Raw genomic sequence first — 17,623 nt, 5'->3', positions numbered from 1 at the left:
AAGAAAAATGTTATGAAAAAATACTATAAAAAAATAGTATTTATAACTAGTTTAAATACTGGGGTGTTTAAACATAGTGCTGTGTTGGTCCTTATTTAGGACCGAAAACTGCAGACCTGTTCAGCTTAGTCTCAGTCCGGTCCAGCTCAGATCTGCATAGCAGTCCTGAAACATATAAAGTTTGGTCCTCGATGACGTCACTTAACATTATTTCTTCTTTATTTAAATTAGTTCTTGTATTGAGTCCTGCGGACGCCCCTGAATACGGTCATATGTACTAATAGGACTAGTCCTAAGACTATACTCAACTAGAATGCATAAATAAGAACGAACACAGCACTATTTAAACACAAGGTTCGCAAGATTATGTAGTACAATTGCAATATAGGATGAGTGAAAAGTTCTGTTTAATCAATTTTTAACCACACTCCGTATCTAGGAGGGACATTGACAGAAATGACTCACATGTCCATCCTCAATTCTAATCGGAGTCCAACAATTACTTACACTTTTAACTTCCCAGTAAATTCTGGGTACTATTTGCCATTATTTATAAATCTCACGCACTTTATACTTAGATGTTTGCTCCTCAAGAATGACAGCGTAATGATAACATTACACTCACGAATGTTAGTCAGGTTTTGAATATAATTGAATCTATTTAGGAAAGGATGTTTACTACTCAGGAATTCAATAATAATTACAACAGCTAAGGAAAAGAAAATTCATTCTTGAAATAACCAATTCCAAAAAAACGGGCCTTCTAAAAAAATTTTAGGATTTCCATCATTAATAATGATTCCTCTTTTGCAGGGAAATATCCTATGGCTTATCGTTTCTGAGTTCATAATACATAGAATCACCTGCTTTAAATCATACAAGAGTCAACATATAAAAGTTTGGGGAAAGCTAAACTACATCTTTGTTTAGTTCAAAAAGCGAGCAGTGATTAAGTATAACTACGAGTAGTGTTGTGCGGTTCCTTATTTATTTGGTCCATTCCAGTCTCTAAAATTATTTTTTCGAGACCAATTTGGAGATTGATGTTCCGGTTCAGATTATGATCTCAGACTGTAAATCAAGTTTTAAGCTTTTTCAAATCGTGGACCGACTTTGTTTTGCACTCAATATACAGGTCGATGTTTGAAAGACTCAATTAATGTTGTCTTGGTCCTTATTTATTCAGTCCAGTCCAGTTTTAGGACCAGTTCTATCGGTCCCTGATTGGGACCAGTACTTGAAAATTTTCCTAAAAATGTGGATGGTTTATTAAGCCAATAAATATATAAGAAATTTTTTTGAGAGTTAGAAATATCTTGCAAAATATATTCAGGTTTTCATTATAACGGAATATATAATGAACAATTATATTTTTCCTTGATTATATAATTTATTTGATTGTATAACATAATAATTGCAAAAAGAATAAATACCCAGAATGACGTCACAAAAGATCGATTTGACCTCCTTTATGGCATGACAAGTGGTACTGGACTGGACTGCAGTCCTTAATAAAGGGCGATACAATACCAACTACAAGCGTGTTTGCTTATGAACTATGGAGAGTAACGCTCATGATTTGTTGATAAGCTATATTTTGTGATGTCCAAATTATGTAAATAGGATTTATTATCCTTTTTGGCTTGTATTTTCGACTTATATTTGCACTTTAAGGGAGGAAATGTGTATTAGGGCAATCCTTCCATAGTAACAACCCTGATTACTTACTCTCTAAGTGTGTCCCTCCAAAGAAAAAAGAGAGGCCCGTCTCATAGGGTTCCTACCACATTTTTCCCCCAAAACCTATTTAGGTTTTTACAATCCCATTGCCTCTCTTGCCCAAGACCTCCCCTGAATAAAGTCAAGGCTCTGAAGGAGAGCATCACTCAGCTCGGGGAAAGATTGCCTCTTGTCCATCATTAAGAAGGTCCGTGAGAGCCTGACCATCCTCAACTTTGCCCACAAGTTGAAGGAGATTCTCATGGAAAACCTAGCATTCAAGAATATGAGTAATATTGGTTTTGTGCTCTCAGGGAAGAATTTATCTGGCTTGAAGGAGAATTCCAACATCATAGGAGTTTCAAATATGTCATAATGTCATTCGTGTACTGTAAAAGAGCCTTTAGTACTTTGAAGGACCAACTCACCATTAAGAGTAATAGGCTAATGGGGGACCGCCTGAGAAAGATTCAATGGAATAAGGAATACAAAATTATAATTGTAATAGAAATATTTAAAATCAAAATAAACCCCTTTTTTACTGGATTTAATTGCATTTTTGGTCTTTTTCTGTTTGTTTTATTATTATTTGCATATTTAGCTCCATTTTTATGGATTAATTGGGCATCACTAGTTATGTATATTAGTCCCCTTTGGCCTCAGTGTAGATTTGAGGATAAAAACAGAGTAATTCATGCATATTTAATTGCTTGAGTTGTGTTTATTTCCTTCTTATCAGAGGAGACAACTTCTTTCAGCTAATGTTATAACAGAAAAGCTGCTTTCCTATTCAACATTCTTCAAATTCTCAGAGTTTCCATGTTAAAGCTTACGATAATATTTTCTAATATGTGGGTTGTTAACATAAAAACCATCTTGAACAAAAAAATGAGAAATATAAATATATTTTTTACGTCATATACACACAGATTTAATAGACATATTTGAGACAATTATAGACAAATTTTTTTGGTTTAAGTTAAGGCTATAGTTTAATTTAGAACCTTTATTGGATTTAAGAGATTTATATTGGCTCTGATATGGTCTTTCAAATAAAATCTATTAATTTATCATTCTTTTATTGTGTATTTGGGTCACTTTAAATCGTGCAATTGGCTAAAAACACAAAGGGCATGAATAATCCTTGTTGATAGAAATATAGGATAAAGAATACAAATGTAATCCCTACTTAATTTTGAGAAAAAATCATCTAGCTTCCTTTTGTGTTAACGAGCCATATATAATACTATGTTTATCTCTGACTATCATTTGTGAATGCATCAATCCGTCTAGACTCTTTCAATTTGTACATATAATTGAGTAATATTGTCATCAGTTGTTTGATTATTCAAACTAAATTAGAGCAAGCCTTTTTCTCTTTCTCTCTAAGTACAGACAAATTCCCTGTTAGTATTAATGGACCTACATGCATTAATAATTATGCAGGTATTCGCATGAAAATAACGTTCAGATTTAAATAATATAGTACGGAACAATTATCGTTATAAGACACGCAACCTTTTCTTTTAATGGTTAAATACATGGCAAAATGATATCCCTTATGTATAGCTCGGCGTCACCTAGCTAACACAAAAATACTAGATGTATTTTGTTGTTAGCTGTCAATTTCTTCGTCTCATTTGATATGTCATGGCTATTTGGGTGTCAGAAAAAATATGACAAGGGATAAAAAAGGAAAATTGACTAATTAGAAAAATGGCAAGATTCCTTAAAACTGATGTAATACACACCACCAATAGAATATATGTTAATTAAAAGGAAAATAAACAAACGCGACAGCGGTTCGAATGGAAGAAGTGTTCATACTAAATTCTCCGTTATCAATAATAATATCATTGTACATGATGGATTATTCATACTTGAAAAGACTCATGGATTGGCGAACAAGTAAAATCAGAATATATTTAGAAATATAAGGTATCTGAAAGTTTTGAGGGTTTAAAGCCTTCCCATGGAGCTGGCCCGAACCGTACGTACAACAATCAACCAAATTACATAATGTAGGATAATTTTTTTAAGCCGTTTTTGTCGTCATTAAATAAATATATTAATTTATGGAATTAAACATTGACAAAGGAATTTACATAAATAATTTTTTACAAGTTAATGAAGTTGGAGCCGGATTTTTATTTTAAATTGAAATAAATGAATATATAGAGTTGTTATATTCATATTCTTTTATAAATATCACTGAAGACCATCTAAACCATTTTTATGGTTCGTATAAATTGGCTTTATATACATTTGAAGTATGAATATACTTGGAGTCCTTTCAGTGACTAAGTGACGCCCGTTTTCTACTCTTTGGACAAGAAAGAAGGTTTATGAAGAGACGAAGACCATTGTTCTATTGCAATTTTAGATTGATCCAACTGTACTGAGCGTTATAGGTTTCCTCACGCTCTTTAACTAATAACCTTTGACTTGCTCCCCAAATCTTCTGTGCTTTGTCTCTCCACCGCCAAGAGCCTCTTCTTCTGACACATTCTGGATCATAACGAAGTGGAAATTGCTGCTCTCTTCCCAAGTATTCTTAAAATTGTTAGGATTACAGGGCAATCATAGGATTATATATATTTTTTGGTTTTTGAATTACATTTTTTGGAAAAAAAAAAATCAAAAATGAAATTTTTAATATTAAATTATTTGGAAAAAATTTCAAAAATCCACAGCTCTACACAAAAAATTATAAATATTAAATTTTTCAAAAATCTACAGCTGTTCACAAAAAATTAAATTTTTTAGAATTTTTTCCCAAAAATCCACAGCTGTTCCCACAAAATTTAATATTTCTAATATTAAATTTTTGGAAAAAAAATCTATAGTTATTGAATGAAAATTAAATTTGTTTTGAAAAATCGACATATGTTAACAAAAAATTCCAAAAATCCACACCTATTCACAAAAAAATTAATTTTTTTGCTCTGCTGCGTTATTTGATAGAACGAAAAAAATTTAATCCCACATTTTCGCGTAAATTTTTAAAATCCAAACCAAATAAATTTGTTATAAAAAGCAAAAATTCCTTCATTTAGGGGGAGAGGCGCTCCAACCCATCCCCTGCGGACGCCCCTGGAATACCATGTTCATTCTCGTTTTATTTTTAAGTACCGGCAGGACATATTTTATGCCTTACTGATAATTATGGGGAGAGGGGGGGGACTTTAGCGGACAAATCTGCAATATTTTATTTTCTTGGAACGAAAAAGTAATTTATATACTGTTGTATGTAGTAATCATATAAGACCCCCCCTCCCCCCTTTCGTTATTATTTTATACAAATATAATAATGTAAGTTTATATATATTCTTAATTTGAAATGATCGATGATAAATGCAGTTATAATGATACTAAATATTTTTTTCATCTTCATCATTGGATAATAATAAAAATGGAATGAGGAGCATGTAGTTCTTATATTATGTACGCAGTGTTGCAGTGTGTGCCATATGTCTTACAGTGAACGACTGTGTAGATGCATGAGGCTTTTTTAATTTTAATATTGCCATCTTTTTGATAAAAAAGTATCATTTGACTCATCTACTAAAACTATATAAACAGTTATTACTACCTCAAGATCTTTTTTTCAAAAATCCAAAAACATTAAAACAAATTAAATTTTTGTGAAGCAAATTGGAAAAATTGAATTTTTTGGAAAAAAAAATCAAATAATAAATTTTTACCGGAAAAAGTTTCAAAACTCCAGAGTTATTCACACAAAATTTCAAATATTAAATTTTTTGACAAAAATGTACAAATTTTCTAGTTTTTGAGAAAAAAAAATTAAATATTAGATTCTTTCATCCTGACCAAATAAAAATTCTAGTAAAAACCAAAAATTCCTAAATTTGGGGGGTATGAGGTGTACAGACCCACCAGCCCACCCCCTGCATCAAGAAAGGGTAGACTTTATAAGTTTGCCCCACGTTATACTTTTTATATAAAAATTGTAGACAACAAAAGCAGAAAGCTGGTATTCAACTATCGAAACCTTTTAATAATAAATAACTATATTATTGGAGATAGGGGAAAGGTACTCAGAGGTTGATTCGGGGACTGAGGATGAGGCCGGAGGAGATCACATCTCATAATGTAAAGTACTACGACTGTTTCTACAAATTGATCGCCTCTGGTCTCGTTCCTCATTCCATAGCTCGACACCAAGGGTCTCTTTTCCCTACCCCCTGTGTACTCCATAAGAGAGGAACTCATAACATCCTCTCCTTAATGAGACCTTTCATCTACTTTTAGGATCCTCCAAAGTGCTAAGTGTCCGAATATCTCGAAAAAGTCGAGGTCTTTCTACTCCTACTCCAATGACAATAATATATTATTCGCTTCGAAATATTACTTCCTTAGTATTTAAAGGTTGCGATAATTGAGTTTTGACTTTCCTCTCCCGCTGGTCCCAATTTTGAGATAGAAAGAGAAAGTATTACGTAAGGGCAAACTTATAGAGTGTACCCCTTAATAGACAATTACAAGATTTTTGTTAAAATTTATAGGATTATATTCCTTTGATATTAATCATAGAGAGCTGCCAACTCATCAAGAAAAATTATAAAATAAGAGCACTGACCAACAACGTCTGGAATGAACTTTAAAAGTACATTTGATCAAAGTTATTTACTTCAAACTTTGTTTTATAATAACTTTAGAGGAATTACTCGGGATTGCTCGGAGTTATTAGGCATCAACAAACAGACCATGCCTGTATATTCGTGGTTAAAGAATACAAATGAAGTAATATTGAGAGAAATCCTTCTAGCTAAGTTTTGTGTGGACGAACCACATATACAAATATAATTTTACTACCCTTGTTAGCTTTTTCCACACCTGCTCCCCCCTTCCCCCATATGTACATATTTAGTGGGTTTCCGTTTGCAAAAATAACCAAGTATGGAAGATCAATTTCCTCTCACCTTCCACCTATGTACATATAGAACACATGACTCTTTTACTCAAGCATAATGAAATTATGTAAGTAATAGTGTTGGGCATGATATTCAATATATCGAACTCACATATTTTGGTCATTTAAAAAAATTTATTCACGACTGGTCTCAAGGAAAACTTCGATCTGGATCAATCTCATTTAAAATCAGTTCTAGACTGATTCTGTATGTAGACTATTGATGATGTCATGTGGTTTTTAAAATTTTGGAGATCGACCTACAATAAAGTCAAATGAAGTTAAATGTCTTTTATATATTTATATGCCTGTTTTTGGTATTATTAATTAGGGAATCCAAAATGGTTCAGTAATTTAGTATGAAATTTAGCAAGTAGACGTAAATAACAACAAAGTATGTTCCCATGATATTTTCTTGGGTATTTGAGGTCATTTAAACGATATTTTTGACAGATCTAAAAACTCATTTTTCTTGGCTCTCCCTCTTCGCTTCTCTCTCTGTCTCTTTCTACATGCCTCTCACTCTCTATCTTCTTCCACCTTCATTCCTTGTTTCTATTCTCCTCTATTCAGCTCTGCAACGCTTGTAACCTCTGCTCGTAAATCATATTTGTACAACTCATAAATCAGGCGTTATTGGAGAAAATCGGCGAATACTCACTAACAAGAAAGTATATAGTGTATATTGTTTGTCAGCTATTGATGTTTTACCTTCTTTTTCCTAATCCGTGTTATTCTGAACGTAGTTGATTCGTTGAATTATATTTAGCTCCTCTTAAACTATGAACAATTCCCGACAACTCTGTTAACAAAATAAATATAAGTAAAAAAACGGTTCTGCCAAGTATTGAATCAGGCCATATTTATTCGTGTAAGTCCATTTTTAAGACTGATCTTATCAGTCCTTGGCAAAAGTCCTTAAGACTGTCATTATTTTCGGACAGTCAGTACTAGAACTGATTAAAAAAAATAGTGACATCAACAAGTACCGAACTTTTAGGAAGTTTTAAAATTGATATGCATGACTTAATTAGACCAACCCGAGTCTGAGCTAAACGGGAATGCAGTTTTCAGTCATAAATAAGGATCAAACAACATTAATCATGCCTCATTGACTAACTATACACTGATTTCGTCCCTTTTTTTGTTTCTTTTTGCAAGAAAGGTTTTGTGATACAATATAAGTAACGGCTTGATACATCAACAACTAGTGTTTGTTGGTCCTTATTTATTCGGTCCATCCCAGTCTTAGGACTAGATCTATCAGTCTTTGGGACCGATCCTTAAGACCGTCGGTCCTTGGTGCGGTCATTACTACAACCTGATTTAAAAAAAGAAAAAATACACCTCAGTGTCCTCATCAAGGATTAAACTTTTAGGAAGTTTTATACTGATATGCAGGACTGAATTAGACCGAACCGAGTCCAAACTAGACGGAAATGTTAATGGAACGACGTAAATCAATGTATAACGTGCTTGCGAGAAATTATTATTTTCAACTCAATTTGGGTAGTAGGTTCGTGACAAGGTCGTTCCTACAGAAGGAAATATAACTGATGTATATGGACTTCAAAGAAGATTCCTAGGTCAAATGGAGTAAATGTAATAATACAATGTTTACTTATACTTAATCTGTGCAACTCCATCTGACCAATTAGAGTAACATTTTTTTTAAAGCAGTCTTTAGTCTTAAATAAGGATCAACACAATATTAGTCATGCCTCAGTGGCTAACTACCAACTGCTTTTGTGCCTTTTTTCTTATTCTTTTTAGGAAAAAGTTTAATGAAACAATAAAGTTAAGATAATAATGTGAGGTATCAAGATCGAAAAATGGGTTCACGATTTGAAAATGATTTAATTTCAGTCTAAGATGATAGTCTGGATCGAAATATCGCTCCAAATTGGTCTGTAAAAAATCACATATGGCGTAACCGTTGTGGAAAGTTTGGTCTTGGACTGAGGCTCAACACTAGTAGGTAGTACTGCTTGATAAGCCAAGGCAAGAGATTGCTATCAATGATAAAAATATGTGGTTGTTTGTAAAAAAGAATAAAAAAATGTGAAATTACCAAAAATGACAAAATATGAGATTGTCTCCTCGTTTATTTTTTTCCCCTCCTTCCTTCTCTTTTTGCAAATTGTTACTAAAAGAATGTATTATTGCAAATCCCCACAAATGATTAATGACTCTCAAGGGCTTGGAATGCAGAGGGGTCCTTCATAGTCATGCTTTTAAACTCATTGATATTCTAATATTATATTATAATAATGTGTATTTATGCAACAATTGCTAATTTAATCTAACAAATTTTTGTTTTGTTTTCCTTCCAGGATCTGATTTCTACAATGAAGACCTTTGTCTCCTCACTTTACTCAAAGGAATGTGTCTCAAATATTTATCCAGCCCCTATGGAGCGGAGGAATGTTTTGAGACTGTGGCTTCCTATGGGAAAAAGCTGACTGCGGATAGTTACTTAATTCCCTATTCTCTGGCGGAAAGAGGTTTTCTACTCCACGAATTAGGACATGGAAAAAAGGCTCTACCCCTTTTTGAGAGTGCCAAGTAAGATGGGGTTCTTTATTCTTATTGCAATATATGTAAATCTAGCGTCAACATGACAACAATCCTGAAAAGGAGATAATCCCAATTTATTGGGTTGACTTCATATAGTTAGGCAGGGTGCGTCAACGTGACTTCCTTTTCTTTTTAAAGCCAATAAAACAAGTTTTATAAATCTAAAAAGTTGTTTTTTTTCGTCATTTTTGGTTGAAATTGATGTTCGTCTTGAACTTTTAAATCAAAATATGCCATTTTTATTACTTCTAAAAAAAATAATGTTTATTATGAGGAAAGAACAGTGATTTACACTTCGTTATGCTCCAGTATGTGTCACAAGAACAGTAGTGAGGCAAACAAATGAGATGATTCATGGAGGGACTCAAAGGTTTGATCATAACTAACAGTCAGCCTCCTCTTCTTCTGACAAATCCTGGGTCATAACTACGAAGTCTAAATCACTACTCTTGCCTCATATTGTACTTTTTTAGAAATGATAATGCATCATGTCGAATGATGATTGATAAAGGAGGCTATAGAAGTTTGTTTGATTTTATTAAATTATAAATTGTTTTACTTATTTACTTTCTGGTACAAACTCATTATATAAAGATATTTCGATAGGTTGTTTTGAAATTTTAAGATATAATACCATCATTATTCCAACTAAAAACAACCATTAACGGCTTTTTATAGTAGTAAATATTACTATTAAATTACATTTAAAAATTCAAATGGAACATCAATTTCCATCAAAAAATAAATAATAACGACGGAGAAATCCCATTTATTTTATTAATGCAAAATATCCTGAAGGGAAAATGGCTTTAAGACAAAATGTCCTAATGCAAAATTATTTTAGGGGAAAGTACTGGACATCATTGGAGACAATATAAGTATCCTAAATCAAATAAAAATTATAATTTTAGCTAAAATTTGTAGATATCCATCCCAGTTATTTGAATATAAACCCTCTATAATTGACTCAAATGTGTCTTTGAACATTGGGGCAGGGAGTCAAAAAATTAATTGGGATTTACCCCTTTTTAATATTTTTATTGGAGATTGTTTACATGTATACGCATCACATATATGAAGAAAAAAGTCACGCTAGAATAGCAAACCAGAGACACTTCCTGGAAGAGTAATTTTGACTTTATGCTTCCGCTTGTTTAACAAGACCCTCGTTAACCCAATTATGTACCTAGATGTACCGTGTGTTCAAAAAGTTTTTTACAATTTTTATTGAGCTACAAATGCAAATAGTAATGCATAATAGTTCAGCAAGGAAAATATTCAAACTACTTTTTTATTTACACTCTATCAAGATTATTATTTATCAATTTGATTTCGACCAGCTTCAATGACAGCCTCCAGACGAGGTAAGAAGGCAGTGCATAGTGCAGGATGATATATATATATATTTTTGTGGAAGGGGGCTTAGTTTTTGGAATTTTTTTGTATAAAAATTACCAAGATTAAATTTCTTGAAAAAAATTTCAAAATCCATAGCTATTCAAAAAAATAAAAAAATATTTAAAATACTAATTATTTATTTTACAAATCCATAGATATTCACAGAAAATAAATTTTTTAGAATTATTTTTTTAAAATCTACTGCTTGTGACAAAAACTTCAAAAATTCATAGCTACTAACAAAAAATTAAATTTTTGGGAAAAAATATAATAATTAAAATGACAATTTTTTTTTTTAAATCCACAGTTTTTCACAATAATAGGAAAAATATATCTTAAAAATAATAATCTTTTTTATCGGAGGGGGGGGGGAAGGGGTTACAGCCCCTCCAGCTTACCCCCTGCGGACGTCTTCAATGGTACTCCTCACAGGCTTTGAAGTTGATGATGCTTATTTTTCGAAACTTTTTAAAAAAAAATTATTTTTTGTTAACATTTTGGAATTTTTTTTCAAAAAGTTCAACATCTGAAATTTCAAATATTAGTTTTTTTTGACTTTTTTTATTTTTTATAAACAGCTGTAGATTTTTGGAATTAATAAAAAAATAATATTATCAATTTGTTTTCAATTTTTTTTTCCAAAATTTTTATTTTTTGGATTTTTTTCAAAAACCAATACATATATATCATCGTGGGAGTGCCCCTGGACAGTGTTGTGTCAGTTCTTATTTATTTGGCCCAGATCGGTCTTAGGACAGGTTTTATCAGTCCTTCAGACTGTCAGTATGAACCAAGGTTAATAGAAATACAAGGTTATACTATAATGCTTTTAATATTGACGTCATAGCAGATGTGTGGTTGTGTGTTTTGTTAAAATCTGTTTTTCTTGCCCAGGAGTTGGTACAATACATTAAATTGAAAATTCTAGCAATAGTTATGTCATAGACTATAAGTGTTTGCATATTTTGTCAAAATCTGCCTGTCTTCCCCAGCAGTCGGTACAATACATCAGATTGAAAATTCTAGCAAGTCCGATTACATGGTGGTCTAACCTTGTATTTCTATTAGGCTTTGTAGGAACTGATGAATATAAGAAGAAATTAAGGTTTATTATGATTTCAACGTCGTCAGCTCAAGGAAGGAGATTGATTGGTCAACTTTTTTTTGCTAACGGAGTGAATATCATTTCTCTATGTTGAAATTTTCCATTATTTATATCAACTTACCAACTCAAGGGTTGGTAAGTTGGTTCTTATTTTCTATTCTTTCTTGAAACAAAACTTTCTCTCCACAAAAGTAGCAACCCTATCTATGAATCCTACTTTACTTGTATTGGATTAATTTGATATTCAATCTATACCTAATCTATAAAGAAATTGTTGATGACATCACTTGTGTTTCAAAACTACCCTAACCACTCTGCCTCAGTAAAAAAAATCAATTTCTTTGTATACCTTATCGGTGGGGAGCTTTTTTGCAAAAACAAAAAACCACACAAACAAAGAGAGTCTACAACTTAGACACATTGTGTCTACTAGTCTCTGGGGTTGGTTTGAAAATCATAGACCGGTCTGAATTGGTCTGAAAGAAAAATTCCTTCTATTTCGTTTTCATTTAAAATTTGCTATACACAAAAATCGTACTGGATGGGTTTAATTTAAAATTCGATCGAAAACGCTTCTAGAAATGAATTCTTGATGACCTCATATGCGTTTCATAGTTGTAAAAATCGACATAGAAGGATGTCATTTGAAGTTAAATGTGTTTCCTAAAGCATATTTGTACAACACATAAATAAGACTGGTAGACAAGAAAATAGGTCCAACGATTGAGACCGTGATAAATTTTGGTCTCTATTTTGAGATGGAAAAAATCAGTTCACGATTTGAAAAAGATTAAATTTCGGTCCAAAGTCTAAGATTGTTTTCTGAATCGAAGTATAGGTCCAAATCAGTTATGACAAAATCACTGAAAACCACCAAACCGGAGAAAAAAATTCGGTCTAGGATCGAGTCTCAAGACTAGTTGATAGATAGTTTGATAGCTTATGCTAGAAAGTTTCATCTATTTTGGACGTGCAGTTGTTATCTAACAGTCGTTTGAGTCTGTTAATCTGACTGATTTTGTGAAAATGGAGCATTGAGCTGTCATGTAATATTTGTTGTCCAAAATGGCTGAAACAGCTTTTCACATCTATTTAATATTTATTGATAGTTAATCATCAAAGTTTCAGCCCTTTTGGACAGCAAATATCTAATGAAAGCTAGATAATTGATTATGTCCGTCTTCACAAAATCACTCAGATTAACACACTCAAACGACTATTACATAACAACAGCGGGTCCAAAATGGCTGAAACTTTGTCGAGTAACTATCAACAGATACTAAATAGATGCAAATAGTTTTTTCGTATTTTATGAGTGCTACTATCTTCACGTTGAGGTCGGAAACTTTTCAGATCCCCGTGTAAATCCGGAATGGGGAGAAAATCGAATTGAAGACGATTAGATTTCAGTCTATGGTCTGAGATCGCGGTATAGACTATTAAAATATCGGTCCGTATACTTGAGAAAAAATGACGCAAGACCGAACCGAATCAAAAATTGATCTGTAACCGAGTGTCAGCACTAGTTGTTAATCTTCCCATTTATTGCCTTTTGTCTCCTGCATAAATATTAAAAATATATAGTAGTAAAATATCTTTTCTTTTCTAGGAATGACTTTAAATCCTATCAACTTCAATCCCGCCTTCATTTTCGCATACATTCCATTGAAACGGAAATTAAGAAAAAAAACAGTGCAATTTGAGAAAAATGATTCAGCATAATGATTAGATGTGGAGGGGTGAACCTGTGGGCTCAAAAAATCATAATCGTGCAAACCCATTTGAACCATCCCTTCATAAAAGACAGTCACTTATAATATCCATTAATATTATTATCATGATTATTAAATGATTAATTATGTTACTTATATATTTTATTTTTATATAATACCGTGTACTACTTTCAAATTAAGTTTAATTGAATTTCTGTTATATCCTATTATATAATATATTATTACATGAATCTATTTTTAGACAAGGCTTTTGTATTTTCCTCGTCTCTACATGTATATATTTATCTCTGTTTTTCACTATTTTTAGAATGAGAGTTCAAAAAATATGCAATACAGGTTGTACTTTACACTTTATGACCAGAGGGATGTAAATCTAGGGATTTTTTAGCTGTCCGATTTTTGGGAATTTGTAGTTGTCTGAAGAATACTTTTCTTTAGTATTTGTCAATGTTATTTAATTCCTAGGTAGTGAACAACCTTTCCTAAATAAATTCAATTATATTCAAAACCTGAATGAAGATTCATGTCTGCTCAATGCTCATTAGTGAATGGTAGATTAATTGGGGAATCAGGTGTTTGTTCTGGAATCGGCATCAGGAAAAATAATGTTTAATTAGCGATTTTGATTCTTATTTATTACTAGTATTGAACTATTTATTACTTTTGTAAGTTATGACAAAAAAAAAAAAAAAAAAAAATTTGGGCTGTTTAATAGAAAATTAATTCTTTGAGATATAATTTGATTTTTCAATTTTTTTTCTTCAATCATTTTATTTTATGTAAATAAATATGTATTTTGAAATTTTTCTCTAAAAAATTGAATATTTAAACTTTTATTCAAAAAATTTTATATCACAAAATTAAATTTTTGAAATTTTTTTCCAAAAATTTATTTTTTTGAGAACAACTGTGAACTTTTGATATTTTTTTTACCAAAAGGTAATTTTTGAAATTTTTTGTAAAAAATTTACCATTTGAAATTTGGTTCCAACAATTTTTTTGTATTATTGCCATATATTTAAAATATAAAATCTAATATTCAACTCTTTAACGACGATGGTTGAAATACCTAATATGTATAACCAGATGATTTTTGGCATAAGTAACTCTTTATATGGTCAAAAACAATATCTATTAGTGAAATTTATTTGACAAATATTTGTAACCTTTATTATCCGACGATTTACATTCGTGACCTTCTGGCCGATAACATATAATTGTGGTTATAAATCATACTCAACTTTACACCGTTTTATATCATCAATATGAAATATAATTCAAAATATTTTATAATAAATTTGCAATAATATGATTATCAAAAATAGCCATTCACGTTGTTAAAGCCAATGGAACATAGGAAAACGTAGAAGAAATAGAGTGCTCAGAAAATTTAATAATTTAATGAAAATAAAGTACACAAAAATTAGTCGGAATAAAGCACAATGTCCCATATGTGACGTGTAGCCTATAAAGAGTTAACACTATTCAATATGAAACAGCAAATATTAGAACCTTGTTGGAATCCATTCTATCCACATCTGTGGAAAGAGCTTTTATGAGAGTCGTTTTATTTGTTTTGAGACAGAAAACTTGTTCATGCGATAAAAATATGGAATATTTAGGCCTTTTGAGGACATTATTAAGTCTAAATAGGTTACGTAAAAATAGATCAAAACTTAATACATATTTAGTTTGCATCACTTGATAGCAGAATTTTGTATATGCGTATTTTACCTTTTCAGCGAAATGGATCGGAGTTTATGTTTTTGCTTCTGTTTGTAAGTTAGTACCTGTTTTTTATTCACCAGGATTACGGTAAAAGTTACAAATATAGTTTGATAAAACGTGGTCCAAGGTCACAGTAAAAGGCCATTTAATTTTGAGAGGTCAAGGTATGGATTGTTTAACATCTGGATAAACTATACACTTTTAAAACAATGCAACCTCTCTATTATAAGTATATCTGTTTTGGTTCCATAAATTATATACATGTATTCGTTTATCGTCAGTTAGAGTTATAAATAACTATTATTTTGCATAGAAAGGGATTATTCTTCCTTAATGAGGAATATGCATTCAGTTTCTTGATGCCACACTCCTAAAACATCTGGTCAAAAGCTCAATAATAATAGAATAAGAATTTTTTTGCCTAAATTTCCACCATCTAACATGGAAATTCTTCATAAATAGAAATCAGCTATTCCAATAAATTGTATACCTGGTAAAATACACTATTTATTTATTTTAGTGATATATGATGAGTTTTTATGTACAGTTATTATTGTTATAGATGTTAAATCGGTTGATAGCTCTTAAAAAGTTAAAAAATTGTTTGCTCTCTTCATTTTGAACATGAATATTTTGAAACAAAAACTAAATGAACGAATGGAGAACTAGAAAGACGTATCTTAAGAAAAAGTGCATTAACATCTTGTGAATTAAAAACAGGAGTGAAAATTGAACAAAGGACTAGTAAAATGTAAATGGCGCGGGTAGGGTGTAAACGGAATAGTGATGAAATAGAATTTAGGTTCCAAAACTTTTGAGAGAATATGATACTTCAAATTTGTCGGAGCTCAAACAAAAATTTGTAATCAATTGTCAACTAAAAATAAATAAAATAAAAATAGATTGGATGGAAGACGAAGTTCAATTTCTGTGCATAACAAAATCAGATTCAGGAATTTTGTACAACACACAAAATTAGTAAAATTTAGAGAAGATAAGTAATTATCTTTTGATTTAAACAGTACATTTTTATTTAATTAATGATTGATAACTAGTGTTAATTCATTTTCGGTTGTCCAGTATATACTGTTATGATTCAAGGAGACTTGAAATTTAAATGTGGAAGTCTACCAATAATATTTTAATGAATGAAATAATTACAAAGAGAATAAATACATGTTGCGAAGTTTTACATTTACTTGCTTTTTTGAAGGCTAAGTATGTGAACGTTACCCAACAAGATTCAATTATTTGAATAAATATCTTAAGTCAAACCATTTCAGGTCGAGCTCAATTAATTTCAGATGAAAAAATGTAACTTATTTCCGAGTAGTTGAAGCTGGCAACTCAACTGCCTAACCAGAGAAGATTTTTCCCAGAAACTTTGACGACAGCTTTTATCTAGCACAAAATTATAAAGAACTTTTATAAATGTTGTCTACCTATTATTTGGTCCGAGTTTCGGAGCCGATTATTACTGTAGATGAAATTTGGTAATAAAAATACGGTTCAAACAGTGGACTTCAACCATTTTTGGCAAATGAAGAGGCAATCACCTTCCTCAACAATTGTTTTGCAGTGAAAAACGCCGAGTACTATTTAGACGGCTTACAGAGATGGGAGTATCGTTGGATGATGTGTGTAGATTTACATGGAGACATTGTTGAAAAATAAAAAATAAAATAGGTCGAAAACTTTTCTTACGACCCTCGTAACTTTGGAACAAATGGAGATAACTAAATCAATTTGATTTTAAGTTGAGGTCTTGCGTTCTACCGTGTATCATTCTAATTTTTTTTTTGTAAAAGTTGTATTTGACTTGATATAAAAACAAACTTTGGTTAAGATGGTAATGATTTTCTGGGGTTTCTCGTGATAAACCTTAATATTTCCAGCAATATTTGTATATAAAAACAGACATCATTAATCAAAGCCTGTTTGTATCGTGAGTGGGCTCTGAGGAATATATAATTTGAGGACCACTTCCATTTAAAAGTTGATTCTTTTAAAAATATTTTCTCTCTATTAGAAAACAAAATTTGGCCCCTTTTAATTGATCAAATGCCCATTTATTCGTAGAAAAAAAAAGTCCTTTCTTATTTTTGAAAGACTTTTAAAAAAAAAAAGCCAAGTCTTTTTGACCTTTTAAATGTTGAAAGTTCATCTTTCATTGGTTGACGGCTCTTTTATTAACACCTTTATTTATATTTATGGTCGTTTATCCTTCATGTATATATTTACAAATTATTTCCAAGGTGGGCCCCAATATAGATTGGGACATGGGGGAAATGTCCACTTAAAACTAGCCCTGCCTTAATCATGGGCATATATGGACTATTGAGGGTATGAAATATAAACTTACCTCCAGCGATCTTTTACTTTCCAAAGCTGTTATCATTATTTTTTCAGATCATCTGAATACAAAGTTTT

At 31.3% G+C, this 17,623-nt stretch overlaps 1 protein-coding gene across 2 annotated transcripts in view; it reads left to right on the top strand.

The window, feature by feature from the left end:
* LOC121127562 (tetratricopeptide repeat protein 39B) overlaps positions 1-13,699 on the top strand; it is a 46,987-nt gene extending 33,288 nt beyond the window's left edge. For both annotated transcript variants that reach the window (XM_040722974.2, XM_071893190.1), the window contains 2 exons: positions 8,986-9,217; positions 13,342-13,699. In XM_040722974.2, coding sequence (XP_040578908.1) covers positions 8,986-9,217; positions 13,342-13,435 — 326 coding nt within the window. In that variant the 3' untranslated portion in view covers positions 13,436-13,699. The remainder of the gene's footprint in view (positions 1-8,985; positions 9,218-13,341) is intronic.
* The last annotated feature ends 3,924 nt before the right edge of the window (positions 13,700-17,623 follow it).

The sequence above is a fragment of the Lepeophtheirus salmonis genome, chromosome 13 (genome assembly GCF_016086655.4).
Source record: "Lepeophtheirus salmonis chromosome 13, UVic_Lsal_1.4, whole genome shotgun sequence".
Taxonomy (NCBI): domain Eukaryota; kingdom Metazoa; phylum Arthropoda; class Copepoda; order Siphonostomatoida; family Caligidae; genus Lepeophtheirus; species Lepeophtheirus salmonis.
This window is presented reverse-complemented; position numbering and strand designations above follow the sequence as displayed.